At 41.3% G+C, this 21,181-nt stretch overlaps 1 protein-coding gene and 1 long non-coding RNA gene across 5 annotated transcripts in view; one reads left to right on the forward strand and one right to left on the reverse strand.

Annotated features, from left to right (window-relative positions):
* The window catches only part of SH3PX1 (sorting nexin 33-like protein SH3PX1), a 61,884-nt gene that overhangs the window by 5,430 nt on the left and 35,273 nt on the right, over nt 1-21,181 (forward strand). For 2 of the 4 annotated variants that reach the window (XM_045755672.2, XM_045755670.2), the window contains exons 2-3: nt 17,560-17,721; nt 20,484-20,648. In XM_045755672.2, coding sequence (XP_045611628.2) covers nt 17,560-17,721; nt 20,484-20,648 — 327 coding nt within the window. Of the gene's footprint in view, nt 1-14,740; nt 15,111-17,559; nt 17,722-20,483; nt 20,649-21,181 lie in introns of those variants that run through there. The other 2 variants (XM_045755674.2, XM_045755673.2) reach the window with 2 other exon arrangements.
* LOC138354280 (uncharacterized) lies at nt 1,687-14,200 on the reverse strand. The gene is made up of 4 exons (XR_011223528.1): nt 13,901-14,200; nt 13,174-13,338; nt 3,652-3,743; nt 1,687-3,293 (listed from the first exon to the last, which is right to left on the reverse strand). It is a non-coding gene; the product is annotated as an uncharacterized lncRNA (long non-coding RNA).

Here is a 21,181-nt window from a genome sequence, read left to right on the forward strand (position 1 = left end):
AGTGGGTATAGGGTCCACTACAACACACAGAGTGGGTATAGGGTCCACTACAACACACAGAGTGGGTATAGGGTCCACTACAACACACAGAGTGGGTATTGGCTGCATAATAAAATAAATAAACCAACTCTCCTGGGTGCTGGTCAATATACACTCAATGATGGCGTGTTTATCTATGTGCTTATATTAATATATTGGTATGGGATATAATATATATATATATTTATGGTTAACTGTATCCACAAGAATACTGAAGACTGACAAAGGCCTAGTATAGAATCAAGACAATCGACTTGATAATGGTCCAGGATGGACCAAAACGTCGTCGTCTCCTCGTGTTCTTAGTCTTCATGTCCTACGCCATGTTATTGTGACTCATCGGCTGCAATGTTGTAATGTTTTTTTCCAAGCGAAATGTTTCTAATTCCTGGAACTAACTGTTTTTCTTCTCCTTACACGTTCAAGGGAATTTTTGTCCCGTTCTCTTAATAGGCTACCCACGGCTGAACTACATAATCTAAATGAGATTAGATTATCTCCGATTATCTCCTGCCCGAAACGCTGCGCGTACTAGTAGCTTTACAAGATTGTAAATACCATGCTATGTATCCTTACAAACCCAATGTACTTTCTTGTATATAAATAAATAAATAAATGAGGCCTAATAAGGGCAAGATAAAGGTAACGCTAAGGTGATTATCAGTAAACGGCGCTAAGCCAGTATGATTATATTGAGATAAAGCTGAAACGTAACATTTAGATATTAAGGCCTATACCAACCAGTGGGGGGAGGGGGGGTTAGTAAGGAGCCCCCACAAGTGCTTACTGATCATCCAGTAAGAACAGTTTAGTTCTCAAATTGGTTTTCAGACCTAAATTATTCAAACCTCAGTGAAGGATATATATACCTGAGAAGCAGGGATACACCTCTAGGTGTATATATCGTCATTGCTCCTAAATCAACCTGTTCTCCTCACAGTACATCCTATTTTGACGTATAAGTCCCCCTACGGCCAAAAACTGGCGTACTAAACACGTTACCGGCTCGCGGAATTCATGTGATGTCCCGTTTTCTGTTCGTGGGTCCTCGCGGGTGGGTTAGGTTCGGGCAATTTAGTACATCAGTTTAGTGACGTTAGGAACGCTCCGGAGAACGGCTGCCTAAATTACATCCTTCTTATCCTATTTCCCTTATCTCGTAATATTATGCATTCATTTTTGGACGTGAGATCCCTATGATCACCGCTGTCAGAACTTTCCCGCGCTCACTTCTTATAGCTTTGTCATCATCCTGCTGATACTTGGTGGTTCACCCCTGGGACTATTGGTTCACCCCTGGGACTATTGGTTCACCTCTGGGACTGGTGGTTCACCCCTGGGGCTGGTGGTTCACCCCTGGGACTGGTGGTTCACCCCTGGGGCTGGTGGTTCACCCCTGGGACTGGTGGTTCACCCCTGGGGCTGGTGGTTCACCCCTGGGGCTGGTGGTTCACCCCTGGGACTGGTGGTTCACCCCCTGAGACTGGTGGTTCACCCCCTGGGACTGGTGGTTCACCCCTGAGACTGGTGGTTCACCCCCTGGGACTGGTGGTTCACCCCCTGGGACTGGTGGTTCACCCCTGGGACTAGTATAAGAGGAAGGCCTCGTTGAGGGCAACACATGAGTGTCAGGGACTGATAAGAAGGGGAGGGTCTGATACTGTATCTGTAAGCGTCCCTCCTCATCCCGTGTGATGAGCGGTGTTAGGATTAAGGTTGTTGTTGTTGTTGTTTTAGATTCAGCTACTCGGAACAAAAAGTTCCAAGTAGCACGGGCTATGGTGAGCCCGTAGTGGACTTACCTGGCACGGGAGCGGGGCTGTAACTGAAACTGATATTTTTAGGATTAAGGTATTTTATAGGATTAAGTACTACTTAAGTTAGGTGCAGATGCTCTTTTGTTTTTATGATATTATATCATCCCAAATCCTTGGAATGGTGCCCAACCACTTGTGCCACATGAAAGAGGAGCTTTGTGAGCCATTGTCTAGCATATTTAATAAATCAATAGTCAGGCAGAGTATCAGAGTCGTGGAAGGTTGCTAATGTGGTACCAATTTCCAAGAAAGGAGACAGATCACGTGTGTCGAACTATCGGTCAATTAGCTTAACTTCTACTGTGGGTAAATTGCTTGAATAGATAATAGCAAAAGCCAATCGTCTTCATCTTGAAAGACAGATTAATAAATAATTCACAACATGGTTTTACTAAGGGTCGTTCTTGTTTGACAAATTTGCTATCATTTTATTCCAGCATAATTTGGGCAGTTAATAGTGGAAAGGTTTGTGACGTAGTGTACCTTGACTTTAGCAAAGCTTTGATACAGTGCTACATGAAAAACTGATTTAAAAAATAGTCTCACGGTACTGGAGCTTGGATTAGGGCATAGTTATAACAAAGGAAACAGGAGTTAGTATAAATGGAGTTAAGTCGGAGTGGGAAAATGTTGTAAGTGGAGTGCCTCAAGGATCTATCCTGAGACCTCTGTTATTTATAACACATAACAGCGGCAATATTTAAAAATTTGCCGACGATAAGAAAATCTGGAGGGAGATAAACACGGAGGAAGACTCACTATATATAGTGAGCCACAACCCGAAACTGTCTATTTTTTGCTTGTTACAACTTGTAATAAAGTTGTTACATCGTGGCTTAACGTGTTTATGACGTATTAGAACGTTGTTACAACTTGCTATATTGGTTGGTATAACTGGTTAGGAGGTGTTAAAACTTGTTCGAACGTTGTACCAACGTCGTAGTTTCGGTGTGTGTGTTTGGCAGGATATCACTTTAGTACGATCTAAATAGGGGTTTGAAATGGTCAAAAGATTGGCAGATGCAGTTTAATGCTGACAAATGTAAGGTTTTGAGGCTAGGTAATGATAATAGAGTTACAGGATATGAGCTGGACGGTGTTGAAATTGCGAAGTGTGATTGCAAAAGAGATATGGGAGTTATGACTAGTAAGAATTTAAAGCCTTAAAAAACCATGCTTAAATGTTCAATGTTCGAAATAAAGCAAATAGGGCACTGGGATATATTTCTAGAAACGTTAGTAATAAAACACTCAGGTATATCCTGACCTTGTTATGCTCCATTTAGATTATGCAGTTCATGGGCGCCACATAAATAGATGCTGTCGCGCATGGGCCAATAGGCCTTTTTGCAGTTTACTTAATTCGTATTTTGTTATGCGCTAGGATACTATCATGTGTAGCTCATCTCCTGTAGATGCTACGGGGTGTCTCACGCTCTGTAATAATTATAAATAAAATAATTATTTGTATTAAATACATTTGAAACATGATACAGGGAAGTAATAATATGTACACAATGTAAATAATATCAAACCACGTATCTCAGGTTATCTCCAGCTACGTGTGCCTGCACGTGGGAGCTGCCTCACAATGCCAACACAGTACAGGTACACGCCTCCTGACGCACACGCCAGCTATAACGGTCGTCAGTGTTTGGTCACCTCCAGCCGGTGTTTACAGCTGTACGTGCTTCGTGTAAGCACGTACAGCTGTAAACATTACATCTAGCATCTGTAAACATTACGTACTAGCATCTACCTTACTCACAGCTAACTCATCGCTTCATATACTCACGAATATTGGAAGATATTCTTGTGCTGTACCCAGATTTTGCTAGTGGAGGATAATAGATCAGCATTTCATGTTCTCTCCTGATTCCATGTATCCTGTGAGATAGGGATATTAGATGAACTTATAGCTAGTTTTGTATCCACATTGTGTAATCTTTCATATAGAATAGGGAAGGAGCACATTGCGGTGTATACCTAAGCTTGTTAATAAAAAAAAGTATAATGTAGCTGCTAGTACGATACAAAATAATGTACGGAAATACATAACTATAAATACATTTAAATACTTGGCTATACTTTATTATTATCCACAACTAAATTATACCGCATTATGTAACTACTATGATATAATTTGTCAAAATGACTAGAATAATTTAATATTATTATTAACAGTCTGACACAGCTCTTGTGCAGCTTGAATCTTAATGTTGTTCTACACCTCCTGCAACCTTCAGTTTAAATAAGCAAAGTGATAATAATGTTGATTCGTTATATTTGTCATCTTTTTATTTTTTAACGAACGCATGATACTGACTTTTCAATGTTAGGGACAGGAACAGCCTACTGAGGACGCCTAGGCTACGAACGGGGCTCCCAGCGTGGTCACCCGTCCAGTTACTGGTCAAACACTAGTGATGTGCACTTCATATATGTTACTACGTACATGTGTCCTGTACCCGTCTGCCCTGCCCGACTAGTGTTTGGTGGCCGCGCCCCGGTGGTGTTCCCCGGGGGAGTAATGGTGACGGCACACTTTCCGGATGCTGAAGGTGGAGAGATCGACGCTGATGGGGAAGCTGGCTTCCTAGCTCCTCCTTCCACACTTGGCGTTTCCTCTCACACCTGGTACTTCCTCCCACATCTGGTTCATCCTCCCACACGTAGCTCCTCCTCCAACACCTGGGGCCCCTCCTCCAACACCTGGCTCCTCCTCCCACACCTGGCTCCTCCTCCCACACCTGGCTCCTCCTCCAACTCCTGGCTCCTCTTCCAACACCTAACTCCTCCTCCAATACATCTACCCTCCTCCCACACCTGGCTCCTCCTCCAATACCTGGATCCTCCTCCAACACCTGGCCGCCACTACCATACATGGCCCCTTCTCCCACAAGAAATGTACTCTCCTTCTATTCCTGCATATAATGTCACCTCCCTGAGAGGATTGCAATATCCTTAGTAGGTCTTCCGAAGACAAGTAGCTTCACTCATCCTGTGAGCGAACATGCCGCCATAGTGACAGTATTGGGCAGCGCCACTCATCCTGTGAGTGAACCTGCGGCCATGGCAGCACCTTCAACACTCCCCAATAGGAATAAACCCCGTTGCATGGTTACTGCAACAAATTCAAAATCAACCCGCTGGTAACATACGACTTTTTCCCTGGGAGAAGTGACCAAACCTGCTCCACTGCGCACAAAGCCCCAAATGTAGTTTAGGCATGTAAGCTGCCTTTGGCGCAGTTAATGGGGAACTATCTTAAAATGAGAGTAAAGTTTTATAATAAGGTTTACTTTGAATTAAACACACCTCCGGGCGGAGTACAGAGGCTATACTTTAAATATGCTGAAGCGGACTGATAACAGATACCCTTCATGCGCAGACGAGGCTATCGTCTGCTTGTGTATTACTTATAGTCGTAGCTCTCCTAGATTCTCTAGTCTCTACACATTGAATTTGGCCTTATCGTTATATGAAAAAACAAATTATCTCGTATATTAATTCGTTTTAGAATTGTAGGAAATACAAATATGTTGGGGTGAATATCAACAGTAAAATTATAAATTAATTGAATCGTAGGCTTAAATGCAGACTTAAACTGTAAAATTTTGTGGTAAAAAGTTTTGTCTAAATGTTACATATGTCTAACATGCCTGTGGTGTTTAGACAACTGTTGTGGGTTGCATACTGGTGAAGGTCAGTAGTTGACCTAACCCTAGAAAGACCTCGATATGACTAAGTACAAGCTTCCTGTCCTCAACAGCGGCAATCAAGCAGCATAATATGACAGCAAGTCCTCCTAAGGTTTCCCAACGTCAAATAACTGTCGTACTAAAGTGCCCTTATCCTAATCTACCAGAAGACCCAAAACAGAAAACGGGACAGTATGTCAATTTCGCGACCCGCTACCATTTTCTAGTACGCCGATTTTCGGCCGTAGGTAGCGTATACGTCAAATGTGACGTTCTATTAGGAGGACGGGTTACGTGATGATTCGCCGTGCCCTAAGATGCACAAGAATCATCATCGTGATGGAAGAATTATAACTTTCCACGCTATACGAAATAAATGAGCAGCATAATACGGCCTTCTGCACTAAGATCACGAGTCTTAACATTTCCAACACTGCTTAGAGACAAATTATCTGATGCTGTCGTTCAACCAGCAAGTGTTGCCAACGCACCAGCGCTTTTTTTTTTTTTTTTTTTACTATGTACGAACCGTCTGAGCAGAATTGCTAACTACGTCATCAAACTGAATGTTCTTATTTTGTGTAATGTATCTGTTAACAGCAACCCACTGTATTTGTACTCTTCCACACAAGTGCCATACAGACCCATCACTATACGGGTAATGAGACCCATCGCTATACACGGAGCAACAACACTAGATACTGTTGATAGTAAATAATTCAAGGTCACATAAGCATCATGTTTATACTGATGACTATTCAACTGCGGCAGTCCTCTGAGTTTTACAAAAACAACAGATGTACACAAATTACCATGAGTGTCGGGGAAAACAACTGGCTAAGCACAATACACTCATTAATTCAGCGTTTAAAGCATTTGAGAACTCCTCTTTCGCAATAAACTGTAAGATTTTCTTTCTTTCTGAAGAAAAACTTTCTTTCACCCTGATGCCCCTGTTACCTAGCAGTAAATAGGCACCTGGGAGTTAGCTGCTTCCTAGGTGTGTGTAACAAAAAGAAGGCCTGGTCGAGGACCGGGCCGTTGGGACGCTAAGCCCCGAAATCACCTCAAGATAACCATCCAGCAAGATGGGGATATTAGCTGCGCTAGCTCCTAACCTCCATAACCTCTTACATAGATTAGGGTAACTGAGCTGCACTGCGTACCTAAACTTGTTAATAAAATATCTCCCTCTCTCCCCCTTCCTCCTGAGACATCTTAAGATTCAGATTCAGATTCAGATTCAGATGTTTATTCAGGTAAGGTATATACATACAAGTGATGTTACATTAATGGATTGATATATAGATAGAGCTAGTACATACAATGCCTAAAGCCACTATTACGCAATGCGTTTCGGGCAAAGGACCCACCGTTGCCTCTATCCCGTAGATGAGCAAACTTAATGAGAAGAACAGAACATGACTGGGGGAAGATGCAGGAGCTAGTTATGTTTCAGAGATGGCAGGAAAGATGATTGCTAGACATGCTGATTATTGAGAATAGGAGCCTCTCACTTCCGCTCAATCGCCCTTTATTCTATCTGATTCAGATGTTTATTCAGGTAAGGTATATACATACAAGTGATGTTACATTAATGGATTGATATATAGATAGAGCTAGTACATACAATGCCTAAAGCCACTATTACGCAATGCGTTTCGGGCAAGAAAAACATTAATATCTAGAACTTAATACTAATTGAGCATAAAGAATAAAAGATGTTGAGAACAAATACAAATAAAGATAAAAAAAAAAAGGGGGAACATGACTGAAAAAGCAGCACAAATACAATAGGTTGACAAACAGTGTTGATTACAAAAAAGAAAAAAAAAAGAAAATAACAGACATGGGTTGACAATAGAGGAGTGAGGTAGATTACAGGGAATTTATTAGGTAGTGTTTAGTTTTTATCTTAAACTGGTTGAGAGAGGGACAGTCTTTAACATGGTTGGGAAGGTCATTCCACATTCTGGGCCCCTTGATTTGCAGAGCATTTCTAGTTTGATTAAGACGTACTCTAGGAATATCAAAACTGTATTTATTTCTGGTGTGGTGCTCATGGGTTCTGTTACAACCTTCTATGAAGCTTTTAAGATCAGGATTGGCATTATAGTTTAGCGTTTTATATATGTATAATACACATGAGAGAATGTGCAGTGACTTAATATCTAACATATTAAGAGATTTGAGTAGGGGTACCGAGTGATGTCTGGGGCCAGAGTTGGATATTGTTCTAATAGCGGCTTTGTGTTGGGTAATTAGAGGACGTAAGTGATTTTGGGTAGTAGAACCCCAAGCACAAATACCATAGTTGAGATAAGGATAGATAAGGGAGTAATAGAGAGTCACCAGAGCAGGGCGTGGTACATAATATCTGATCTTAGAAAGAATGCCCACAGTTTTTGAAACTTTTTTTGATATATTTAGAATGTGTCCCTGGAAATTCAGCTTGTGGTCAATGAGAATGCCAAGGAATTTGCCATCTAATTTGTTACAAATTTGGGTATTGTTTATTTTGAGATTTATAAGACTAGAGGATTTATTGCCAAACAGAATATAGAAGGTTTTGTCAATGTTAAGGGTGAGTTTGTTGGCAGTTAGCCAATGATGGACTTTATTTAGCTCAGTATTTACTGTGGCATTTAGAGCAAGAGGGTCAGGACTGGAGTAAATGAAGGTTGTGTCGTCAGCAAATAGAATTGGTTTGAGGTGTTGGGAGGCATTTGGAAGGTCATTAATGTAGATGAGAAAGAGGAGAGGGCCAAGTATGCTGCCCTGAGGAACACCAATGTTGATGGGTAGGGTGGGAGAAATTGTATTATTCACAGAAACATATTGGAGCCTGTCAGTAAGGTAGGACTCGAGGTATTGTAGGGAGTGCCCTCTGACTCCATAATGATGTAATTTAAGAAGAAGGTTATGGTGGTTGACAGTATCAAAAGCTTTACGCAGGTCCACAAATAACCCAACAGGGAGCTCCTTTTTATCAAGGGCTGTATGAATCGAGTTAAGCATACTAATGAGTGCATCGTTAGTGCTTTTTTTGGGTCTGAAGCCATATTGGCATTACTGAAGCCATATTGGCAATGTCAATAGACATTACTGGTTAAAAGGCAGATAGTTTCTGGACTCTCAAAACTATAAGGGAGCACGTATAACCCAATACTCAGTTCTCCCGGGAATTTACAGTATAGACAATTTAGCATGAGTAGTACATGAATGCAACATATGGGCACTACTGCAAGAACCCAAGTGAGCCACAGAGACATTCAGTTTTCTTATCAGTGTCAGAATAAAGAACAAACGGAATACACTAAGAAGTGAAGTAGTGGACACAGGCTATAAACGCAGAATAAAATTTTAGATATAATAGACACCAATTTCTATACACACGCTGACTGAAAGTTGAGAGGCGGGAACAGGAGCTGAAGCCTAGTCCCCGCAATCAATATTGGGTACGCAGGGTCCCGTGTTGACACTCCCACTTCCGCTCAATCACCCTTTATTCTACCTTGTCAAGTTGTATTGCTAAGCCTCACTCCCACGAAGAGCACGTCAGTTGTTATTTTTTCTCTGGCAAGATAAAACAAGAGACTATTGTTAGGAAACGGCGCTCGATGTACAAAAATTGTCAGCACAACTGTCAAACTTTATGGAGAGTGTGGGTTAAGGCTGCTCCCTCCCGTGGCCCGCACGAAGTCCCAGCCCAGCGCCCATCCCAGGCACCATCCAAGACACCCCTCCCCAGCCCGATACACCCCTCTCCAGCCCGAGACACCCCTCTCCAGCCCGAGACATCCCTCCCCAGGCCGAGACACCCCTCCCCAGCCCGATACACCCCTCCCCAGCCCGAGACACCCCTCTCCAGCCCGAGACATCCCTCCCCAGGCCGAGACACCCCTCCCCAGCCCGAGACACCCCTCCCCAGCCCGAGACACCCCTCCCCAGCCCGAGACAACCCTCCCCAGCCCGAGACAACCCTCCCCAGCCAGAGACACCCCTCCCCATCCAGAGACACCCCACCACACCCCATGACACCCCTCCCCATCCAGAGACACCCCACCACACCCCATGACACCCCACCCCAGCCCCACTCCCCAGCCCAACACACACATGAGTCTCAGGAAGAGCCAATGCTCTCATGACTCTTCATAACTACAAAAGTGGTCCTCAAATTAAGTAAATAGAGGCAGGACGGATAACCACTAGGTTGGAGCCCGACTTTCAGTATAACAGGAAATTGCAGATAAAACAATGACATGAGACGAAATGTTGCATGGATTGCTTAGAGGGTATCGGGGTTACTTAGAGGGTATTGGGGTTACTTAGAGGGTATTGGGGTTACTTAGAGGCGTATTGGGGTTACTTAGAGGGTATTGGGATTACTTAGAGGGTATTGGGGTTACTTAGAGGCGTATTGGGGTTACTTAGAGGGTATTGGGATTATTTAGAGGGTATTGGGGTTACTTAGAGGGTATTGGGGTTACTTAGAGGGTATTGGGGTTACTTAGAGGCGTATTGGGGTTACTTAGAGGGTATTGGGATTACTTAGAGGGTATTGGGGTTACTTAGAGGCGTATTGGGGTTACTTAGAGGGTATTGGGATTACTTAGAGGGTATTGGGGTTACTTAGAGGCGTATTGGGGTTACTTAGAGGGTATTGGGATTACTTAGAGGGTATTGGGGTTACTTAGAGGGTATTGGGATTACTTAGAGGGTATTGGGGTTACTTAGAGGGTATTGGGATTACTTAGAGGGTATTGGGGTTACTTAGAGGGTATTGGGATTACTTAGAGGGTATTGGGGTTACTTAGAGGGTATTGGGATTACTTAGAGGGTATTGGGGTTACTTAGAGGGTATTGGGGTTACTTAGAGGCGTATTGGGGTTACTTAGAGGGTATTGGGATTACTTAGAGGGTATCGGGGTTACTTAGAGGGTATTGGGGTTACTAAGAGGGTATTGGGGTTACTTAGAGGGTATTGGGGTTACTTAGAGGCGTATTGGGGTTACTTAGAGGGTATTGGGATTACTTAGAGGGTATCGGGGTTACTTAGAGGGTATTGGGGTTACTTAGAGTGTATTGGGTTACTTAGAGGACATTGGGGTTACTTAGAGGATATTGGGGTTACTAAGAGGGTATTGGGGGTTACTAAGAGGGTATTTGGGGTTACTTGGAGAGTATTGGGGGTTACTTAGAGAGTATTGGGGTTACTTAAAGTGTACTGGGGTTACTAAGAGGGTATTGGGGTTACTTAGAGAGTATTGGGGTTACTAAGAGGGTATTGGGGTTACTTAGAGAGTATTGGGGTTACTTAGAGAGTATTGGGGTTACTTAGAGGGTATTGGGGTTACTTAGAGGGTATTGGGGTTACTTAGAGGGTATTGGGGTTACTTAGAGGGTATTGGGGTTACTTAGAGGGTATTGGGGTTACTTAGAGGGTATTGGGGTTAGAGCTGGGTTAAACACAGACGAGATGAAGAATCAACAAACAGAGGGATGAGTGTTGTGGCGTGAGCAGTGGAGTCGATGTGTTGCACCCACACACACTGCACCCTCTCCACACCACCACCACCCACACCACCTCCACCCACACCACCTCCACACATTATAGATTCTTTAAGTCAGACCATTCTGGACTATGCATCACCCGCGTGGACTCCCTTTGAAGTCCTCGCTTATCTCGTTAAGCACAAAACTAAACTGGAGAAAATTCAGAGGAATGCCACCAGACCAGTCCCAGAGCTGAGAGGTATGAGCTGCGTGGAACGACTACAGAGGTTAAACCTTACGTCACCGAAAGAGAGAAGAAACAAGGGAGATATGATTACCACATTCAAAATACTTAGTGGAATAGACAGGACAGACAAGGACAAACTGTTTTGCAGATTTAATAGTCAGCTTTAATTGTAAATATTGCAGAGCCCAATAGGCTATAGATCCTATACAGTATGCACCAGTTGACTGGGAGTTGAGAGGCGGAACCCAAGAGCCGCGGCTCCTATACCTAGGTGAGTATGACCATTCACACCTATACCTGGTACACTCGCCTACAGCTGCACCTACACACTCCCGCCCACACCCACATGTGCTGCACCCACCCACCTACACCATCCCCACCCCCACGGTCACGCACACTCTGGCTCACTGTCACCCACACAAACACCTGAACACGATGCACCTACACCATCACCCACAGTACCACCCACACCAACACCCACACCACCACCCACTCACAAACACAGATAGCTACAGTTAGTCACCATAGAGTTAAGTGAACAATGTGGGCCCAGAGGAGCCTGTACTTGTCACTGTCCTGGTCATGAATTGCGTGAAGGATCTCCCGTAGGGAGCACACTCTTTCCTGCCAATGTTTACAGTTATGAAAATTATGACGAATTAACATCGGAATGATCTGACGGAAGATCATTCTGACTTCAGGAATGACTTGACACATGGCTGTTAGAGTTCAACCCGAGCAAGTGCATGTTAGTAGTGATGCATGGGTGCCTGTGACAGGATACCCGAGGCAAGGGACCAACTGGTTATACAGTCCATTAGGGAAAGTAGCGTCGCCTCTGCAGTTCCCTGCGAATAAAGTGCAGAGATTAATGTGATTTTATAGCGGGAAACATAAAATAATATATTCCATAGTGACAATTTCAAGTTATTTCGGAATGGAAAAACCGGAAATCTTAAAAGCGGTAGAACATAAATGACACACATTGCGCAAAGAAACATTGCAACTGGATAACGAGGACATCACACACACGGGATGCCACGCAAAGAGATGGTGCTTTTCAAAGCTCTGGTGCCATGTATGGAATATTGTTCAGTCCTCACGCGAGACTGCAACACTAGTACGGAGTCAGAGGTCACTCCCCTCCCATGCCTGTAATCTTACCTCATTGACAGGCTTCAGTATGTCTCTGTGAATGAGGTTACTTCTCCCACTCTACCAGTTAATAACACTGGTGGTGTCCCACAGGGCAGTATGCTTGGTCTTCTCTTTCTCATCTACATGGATGATCTTCCAAATGCCTCTCAACACCTCAAGTCAATTTTAGTTTCTGATGACACAACCTTCATTGTTTCCAGTCCTAGCAATGTTATTCTGAATGACACAGTGAATACTGAACTAAAAAGATCCATTTTTGACTGCTAACAAACTCATCCTTAACATTGATAAAACCTTCTATATTTTGTTTGGTAATATATCCTCTGATCAAATTAATCTATGACTGAACAAAATTCAAATTAGTTACAGAGTAGATGGTAAATGCCTCGGTGTTCTCACTGACAGTAAGTTGAATTTCCAGTGCCATATACTAAATATTGCAATAAAAAGTTTAAAACAGCTGGTATACTTTCTAAAAGCAAATACTATGTACCTCGCCCTGCCCTGGTAACACTATTACTGGCTCATTTATCCTTATCTCACCTATGGTAACTATGCCTGGGGTTCTACTACCCAAAATTATCTACGAACCCTAATTACTCAACACAAATTAGCAATTAGAATAATAACAAATTAAAATCCCAGACAACACTAGGCTCCCTTACTTAAATCTTCGAATATGTTATGACATCCGTCATGACATCCTTCGCCATACCTTCCGCTTCATCCGTCATGTCCGCGGCCTGAAGAGACTGTAAAATTTGTCGCCTGAGGAGATTGTAGGGTCTATGGCCTGAAGAGACTATAGGGACCCCATCCCTCCGCTATTTCCCGATATCGGGCAGCCGGGGCGCATCCGATCCCACGATCGTCGTCGCCCCTAAATCAACACAACAACATTGTAAGTCAATACACAACCTCTCAAATGTACTCAATATAAAAAAAATAATTGCATTTAACGAGAGTCAAACTTGAAATATTGATTGTATTTACCATAGAGTTCTTTTAGTGCTCCGTAATACTAAATTTTCTGAGAGGCAGAAAGGGTTGTACAGTGTTGTTTTAATACATAGTCGCACTGGGCACTTCCCAGGGGCCCTACAGTTCTAGGGGCCCTACAGTTCTAGGGGCCCCACAGTTCTAGGGGCCCCATGCTGTCATATTGTTCATGTACGATCTCTTAGCAGCAGAGTGAATAATTACTCCATCTCTCGCTGGAAAGGCCGGGGGATTCAAAATTATTTTCAAATTATATTTATAGAAGAACTCTCAGAACCCCATCAACCAGGTACCACTGGAAGCCATACTTATATTTATATATATATATATATATATATATATATATATATATATATATATATATATATATATATATATATATATATATATATATATATATATATATTTCATATTGTAATTATAATATGCGAAAAAAGACCCACCTTAAATATACAGAATAATATGACTTCACTTCCCTGCCAACACTCAGAGCCAGATCTCACCAAACACCACTGGATAATGACGTCTCGAGGTCCTCATCCCGCCTAATGAGAGTACCAGAATTTTACCCAGTGCCTTACCCAATGTGTGATTAGCCCTGGCCCTATCCCCGTACTATTCCCTATGTTTGTTTGGCCCTATCCCCGTACTATTCCCTATGTTTGGCCCTATCCCCCTTACCCTATGTTTAATTGGCTCTGTCCCTTTACCTTATGTTTGATTGCCCCCCATCACCTCACCCCATACTCATTTGACTCTTTAATATATGTATTTAGCCCAAAATTGTACCTCATGTATTTGCATACCTTCCTGGAACTTTTTGTTCTGAGTAGCTGAATCATGTATGTATGCATTCTTTACCTACTATACCTGAAGATATTCCAGAGAGGAACGAAACGTTATAGAAAATAAAGCCTTTAGTAATTACAAGAGTTTCAGTACCATGAATTTTAGTAACTTGATTGTTCTTAATACTGATACTGAAAAATAAATGGAAGCAAATAAAGCCTACACACTATAAGATCAACAACCCCAGCAATGCGGTCATATTTAACTATCTATATCTATATCTTTCTATCTATCTCTATATATGTGTGTATATATATTGATTATTATATATGAAGAACATAGTGAGAAGGTTGTGTTATTCACGGGTGTCGTAAGATAGATTGTACATGACTCATACTCGGACACACTTGAGCCCACCAAGGCTATCACGACTTGTCTCCATACTCCCCAATATCTGTTATCTGGGCACCATATCATCAGACCCCCCCGCCACATGCGTTCCTTAAACCTGCGTTAAGAGACCAGGGAAAATTACCCTTGAGGAGGGCGTGACGTTGAGGAAATAGAAAGGGGAAATAAGGCGGTGTGCGGGGAGTGACGGGAGGCGCGGACGTGACGTCACGCCATGACACAACAGTAAACATGGCGACGGTGCAGGTGGGTAGGTCCTCCGCCTCCGGTTTTCCTTGCCTATTTCCTGGCAGGATCCGCCCTGCAGGGTGCTAGCTCCGGGGGGGTTGCTGCCGTCAGGCTCCGTGAAGGCTTGAGGCGTTGATTGGGAGCGGAGAAACGGGGTTAATGATGCTATTTGAAGGGAGGATTTCAAACTACCTGGTTGGTGGCGCGAGTGACAGTCAGGCCCGAGTAAGTGAAGTGTCTCTTGTGGAGTGCGTCTCGAGTGCCTCGGGGGGGCACTGGTACACTGTCAGGCATGAGTGATCAAGTGCCTTGCATGCCATTCAATTCGTTGATAGGTTGTGATTCTTTTTGTTAGTGGCTAGAGTGAAACAAGGCTTAAGCCTACTACAGAGGGCAGAGTGCAACAATGAAACAAAACTACAAGACTAGTCCATCATACAGGCCAGAGTGAAACAATGAAAACATATTAAGAAAAGAGGTTATAAGCCACCCCACAAGCTGCTCTTAGCTGTCACCCAGAAATAAGGATTATTTGTTGAGTGTCCACTAAAGGCCCCAAGTTATACTACCCTCTCGGTATTAATCTTGATATATATACTTATTCTAGCCTAACGTGCCCAAACTGAATATTTATTGTTTGTTTGCAAGGTTAGGAATACACAGAAATGAGCTGCTGCCATATTCTTTGCATTACAGTGTGTAGATCAGAATCACTAATTTTTTTTTTTATTTATTTGTACAAGAGTCCTTACATTCTTGTACAGCCTCTAGCACGCATAGTGTTTCGGGCAAGTCCTTAATCCTAATTTTCACACTAGTAGATCACTAACGGTATGCTTGATGGTGGCTGTGCATGAATGTAAAAATACCAGTCTTATGTAATTTTGCCAACCCATTGTACCTCCTTGCAAATACACTATTATTATTATTATAGAAATTGTGCCGAGATCATTTTAATATGTATCCCCATCTCACAGGATGGTTAGTCATACAAGGAATCAGGAGAAAACATGAGATGTGAGTCTAGTCTAGTCTAGCTTGCACTAGCAAGCTCTGGGTCGAGCACAGGAATATCTTCCCATATTCGTGAGTGTATGAAGTAGTTACAGAGCTCAAAATCTTTCTCTCGCTATTTGGTCTAGAACAAATGATAACAGGGCAATCACAGTGTAATGAAGTAAGGGCAAAGAGGGCGAACGGCCTATGGACATAGCTCGAGTGTATGGGGGGGAGTTGTGTAAAACCCTGGTTTGTGTCTCGGAGAGGCTGCAGGGTCCAGTAAGTTCAGTAGAACTTCGGTTTCAACTCTTTTTGACCATGTCGTAGCTCATTCGATATATAGTGATAACAAATATAGTTTTGAAGTGTGTGTTCACATAGTTTACAATTGGACTGTTCAGCATTGTGGGATTCATTGCCTGCACCCACCTGCCAGAAATATCAACATCCCAGTCTTACTCTGACAAATACAGTATCACACTGTCTAGTGGATGTTTGTACTTATTTTATATATATACTGTGTGCAAGTTGTGTGATATCACTGTGAGGTCATTGGATAACACACTGGACCATTTTTTATATTAATGATATTTGTGGGCATGGTCAAATTACACACTAATTTTTACACACCTTTTTTTTCTTTTTCTTTTTTATTGGGACGTCAGGTAGATTTTAAAATCTGTTACATCATCTTCGTTACAAATACTTGTGTTCCCATTTTGCTGGATTACACCAGAAAGCATTAGACACTTGCAGTTAGGTATTCTTCTGTAGGCTCAAAGTTTTAATTAATTACCCAGGAGTAGGGATGACCCCCTATGCAGGGGTGTACCTAAAATATTTTACACCCCTCTCATAGCTAATATAAAATTTTAAACACTGAAACATATGTATACAGTATTATTACAAACAGTATTATGTTTGTAAGTACAGTAGTTTTTTACTCTCTCATAAGCAAAGTGGAATAAGAAAATGCAGGATATTAAAAACTTGAACAGGTAATATTGCATTTTTTTTTTATAAAAAAAAAAAACGGGAAATCCAGTTTCAATGTTCAGGCTATGCTTCAAATGTAAGTAAGAGAGGATTTATAGTCTTTCAAACCATAATTTCTGAAAATAAATAAATTACCTCATCAAAATTTATTTTGTATGCATTCTGTATTCATATTCAGCTGCAAGTAAACCCAGATTTGTCAATCCAGTCTGACTTATGGTCAAGTGAAAGAAATTTTGCATCGATTTCATTATAGAAATGTATTTCCCATGAATGTAGTAAAAGAAACAAAAAATCCCAAACGGTGACAAACTTAAGAGATTTACATATTTTGAAATAAACTGCAATGCTGTCCATTTCTTTGGTTTTTGAATACACTACTAATTTTTGGCATCTTCGAAAAATCCAAGTTAAATTTTAAATATATTTTTGAAGTTCTTCTGTTGGAAGAACTTGGTTGCTGCAATAGAAATCTTTGCAAAGATTGGTAGAATTTGATCCATTTCCTTAGAATAAATCTTAGATTCTTTATGAAAGTGATAGACATACAAACAAAGCCGTTTTTACTGCCTCTGGCAATGTGAAACATGCATTCTTTGCCGTACACTCTGCATTCAAAAGATGAACTTTAGAATACAGGTACTGTACTCATGATTTCTTATAAATATTTCGTCTGTAGGTGCGGGTGTTGTATGACTTTGACTCTCAGCCTGGAACTGGTGAGTTGAGTATCAAAGAAGGAGAGATACTCAGTGTTACTCGGCAAGATGTTGGAGAAGGCTGGTGGGAAGGTTCCAACTCTCAAGGTCAGGCTGGACTTTTCCCTGCTGCATACGTTGAGGTCAGTGCAATTAAAATTTTGTTCCACCACCTTTTCATGGTTGTCTTGAAAATATTTATGTAAATGAATTTTTGTCTTGTACATAGTACAGTATAATCAAAATAATAGTGGACTTCATAGTGTATAGTGATACTCTCTTAAAATGAGAGTATGGCACTTCCATCTATTAGCAGCTAAAAGTATTAGGTCATTTAGCTGGAGTAAGGCAGAGGCCTCAGTTAGTAGTCTTGTTTGATCCCAGGGAGAAAACTTATGCCATAAAATTTACTTTAAATTTACATTCAATGTTCAAAAAAAATAAAAATGTTTATTTAGGTAAGGTACATACATAAGAGATTTTACAAAGAGTGATGGATTTATAGTTAGGGCTAGTACATACAATGCCTAAAGCCACTATTACGCTGTGGGGAGCAAATCATACTGTTTACCACCTTATGATGCTCCCTGGGTAATGTAAACAACAGAGGTATTATCCACACTCAAGAAAACATTGCAATCACATAAATATCCAACACATGACTTTCACAATTTATGTCCAGTAGATCAGATCAAAACAGTTAAAGCCACCTATTGTTTTATTATACATTCAGGTTCCTATTTAATGGGTACAAAGGTTGAGTGAAATAATGGTGCTCAGAATTGAAACCAGGTTTGCTCACCAATGAGACAACTGTGCTAACCATGTACTGTAGTTGTAGATAGGAGGCCTGCTCAATGACTGGGCCGCGGGGTCGCTAAGCCCCGAAATCACCTCGCCTCAAGGTAAGGTAGCCCCAGTCAGAGAAGATACATGGGAAAGATCTTTTGATAAGCAGTGAATAGAAGAAGAAGACGTAGGTTCAAAATAAGGCAGCAGAGAAATACGTATTAAAAGCATAAGGAAACTCCTTTCTGAAATAGAATTTTGTCAATAAAGATGTTAATAATAATAAATTAAAAATAAAAATAAACTTAAAGTTCAATAATTGGATCAAAAGCAACAGCAAAATCCAAAGTAAATTATGATAAAATAAAGTGTACTAGTTTAAGAAAGATGCTTGGGGAGGCTTGGGGAGTAGAAAAACTCCCAGAACCCCATCAACCAGGTATCAACCAGGTATGCATCATCATCATCCCCGTGGTGCAGTGGTAAGACACTCCCCCCACACTTTACGAACGATCTGACCTGGGTTCATATCCTGGCCAGGGAGGATTGACTAGGTGCCAATCTCTTAACTGTATACCTCTGTTCACCCAGCAGTGAATGGGTACTTGGTTCTTAAACGATTTGGTGGATCCTATTCCAGGGAAAGTTAAGATCAATGACCTGCCTGAAACACATTGCGTGCTAATGTCTTTACAAAAATGTAAGAACTCCTCTATATACAAGTCCCCATGGCGAAGTGGTAAGACACTCGCCTGACATTTTGCGAATGCTTTGTCCTGTGTTCGTTTCTTGGCTGGGAAGGATTTAGTGGGTGCCAATCCTAACCGTAGCCTCTGTTCACCCAGTAGTGAATGGGTACCTGGTTGTTAAACGATTTGGCAGGTCGCAGTCCGAGGAAAATTAGAATTAAGAACAACTGAAATGCTATGCATGCTAGTGGCTGTACAAGAAGGTTATCTTGAGATGATTTCGAGGCTTTAGTGTCCCCGCGGCCCAGTCCTCAACCAGGCCTCCACCCTCAGGAAGCAGCCCGTGACAGCTGACTAACTCCCAGGTACCTATTTACTGTTAGGTAACAAGGGCATCAGGGTGAAAGAAACTATGCCCATCATTTCTCGCCGGCGCCCGGGATCGAACCCGGGACCACAGAATCACGCGCCCAGTGTTCTGTCCGCTCAGCCACCGGCTCCTCGAGTTGTTAAGAATGTAACAACTCTTCTATATATAAATAAATTACAAAAATAAAAATGGTAAGTTTGCCATCCTGTAACTACAGACAGGAAATTACATACTGACAAACCATGGAAGAGAGAGAAAAATCTGACTATTGTTTGATTAATATTGGAGGACTTTGTAATGATGACAGTGATTCATCTTTTGTACACTACTTTTATTTATTATTGTAAAGGTTACAAAATTACATAGGGAAGATATGAATGTTTAATGTGTGTAGGCTACACCCCCCATAGTTCCAGTACTGTACTTGGTACAGATCCTCAGCATCCATATGAACACTGTTGTTCTCCTTGCTGTCTGTCTTGTGCCAGTCCATTTTCTTAGTTTTTCCATTAATTTTTACACTAGTAAAATTATTTACTCGTAAAATTACTTAGTAAAATAATTTTTACTCTGACCAGGCCACGGGGACGCTGATCCCCAAAATACTGTAATCAACAGCTAGGCAGGTAGTACTCGCCTAGTTGTGCTGTTTAGTTTAGCTTGTCTTGGCAAACACATTTTCTACATATTCTTGCTTCTTGATGCAAGTGGCAACTGCTTTACTAGGGTGATGGTCAAACTAGTACAATTGCTGTCAAATTGTCTAACAAATATTTTTTCTTTAAAATCCGTTTCTAACACTTATGTCACATGATATGTCTTGATGCCACCTTCTCATGGAAATAGACTTTTCAGAAGGAACACAATATAAGATAAAACTAGCACAGTGCTGTGCTGTTATAATTAAGTAATTGGGCATTTTATATAGGAGCGTGCTAAATTAAACTCGTAATAAGATTATGATATTGTGTCTTGATATTTTGTCAGACATAAATTAATTATAAAGTATGTAATTTTGTTTAGCATCATCATAATAATAAATTTCCTACACCCACAGGAAGTTACAGCAACTGCCCCCCCTCCAATGCCTCCACCCCCTTTGCCCACCGAATATGCCAATGTTGGTGGTGAGAGTGGGGGAGATAATTTTAATACACAACAGGACCATACAACCAGTACAGGCTTCAATGCAAATGCTCAAAAGCGACCAGTATCACAGCAGGTTTGTTAATTTATTTTAGTTTTGTCATCTTTATTATCAATACCCCCATTTCCATTTTAATGTGATAAAAACCTCTGTTCACCTAGCATTAAATAGGTACCAAGAAATTAGTCAGCTTGTTAACTCTTCAACAGCGCAATACAGACATACATATACGATTTGACATAACATAATTTAACATAAGTTTTTAAAACTTGCACACTTTCCAGTTTTTTTTTGCATAATCATTTAGGCAAATGCTCCAACTTTGTCTAAATGATCACAGCATAAATTGAAAAACAAGAGAATCAAAATTAATTTTAAAAATGAATATTGAAAACTTCAGATTTTCAATTCAGAATAAAAAATAAATACTATTACCAATTGTTCATTTAAAGTTATTATTCTCTCAGAATAGCATATGATCTTCATTTTCATCAAATTAGAGTATAGGTTTTCAGTATAGTTTACTGTAAAAAGAAAATCGTCAATAAGGCATTTGAAATATGCGGCAAATTTAAACTAAAAAAAATTATAAGTCCAAATGTGTAAAG

The sequence above is a fragment of the Procambarus clarkii genome, chromosome 62 (assembly GCF_040958095.1).
Source record: "Procambarus clarkii isolate CNS0578487 chromosome 62, FALCON_Pclarkii_2.0, whole genome shotgun sequence".
Lineage (NCBI taxonomy): Eukaryota > Metazoa > Arthropoda > Malacostraca > Decapoda > Cambaridae > Procambarus > Procambarus clarkii.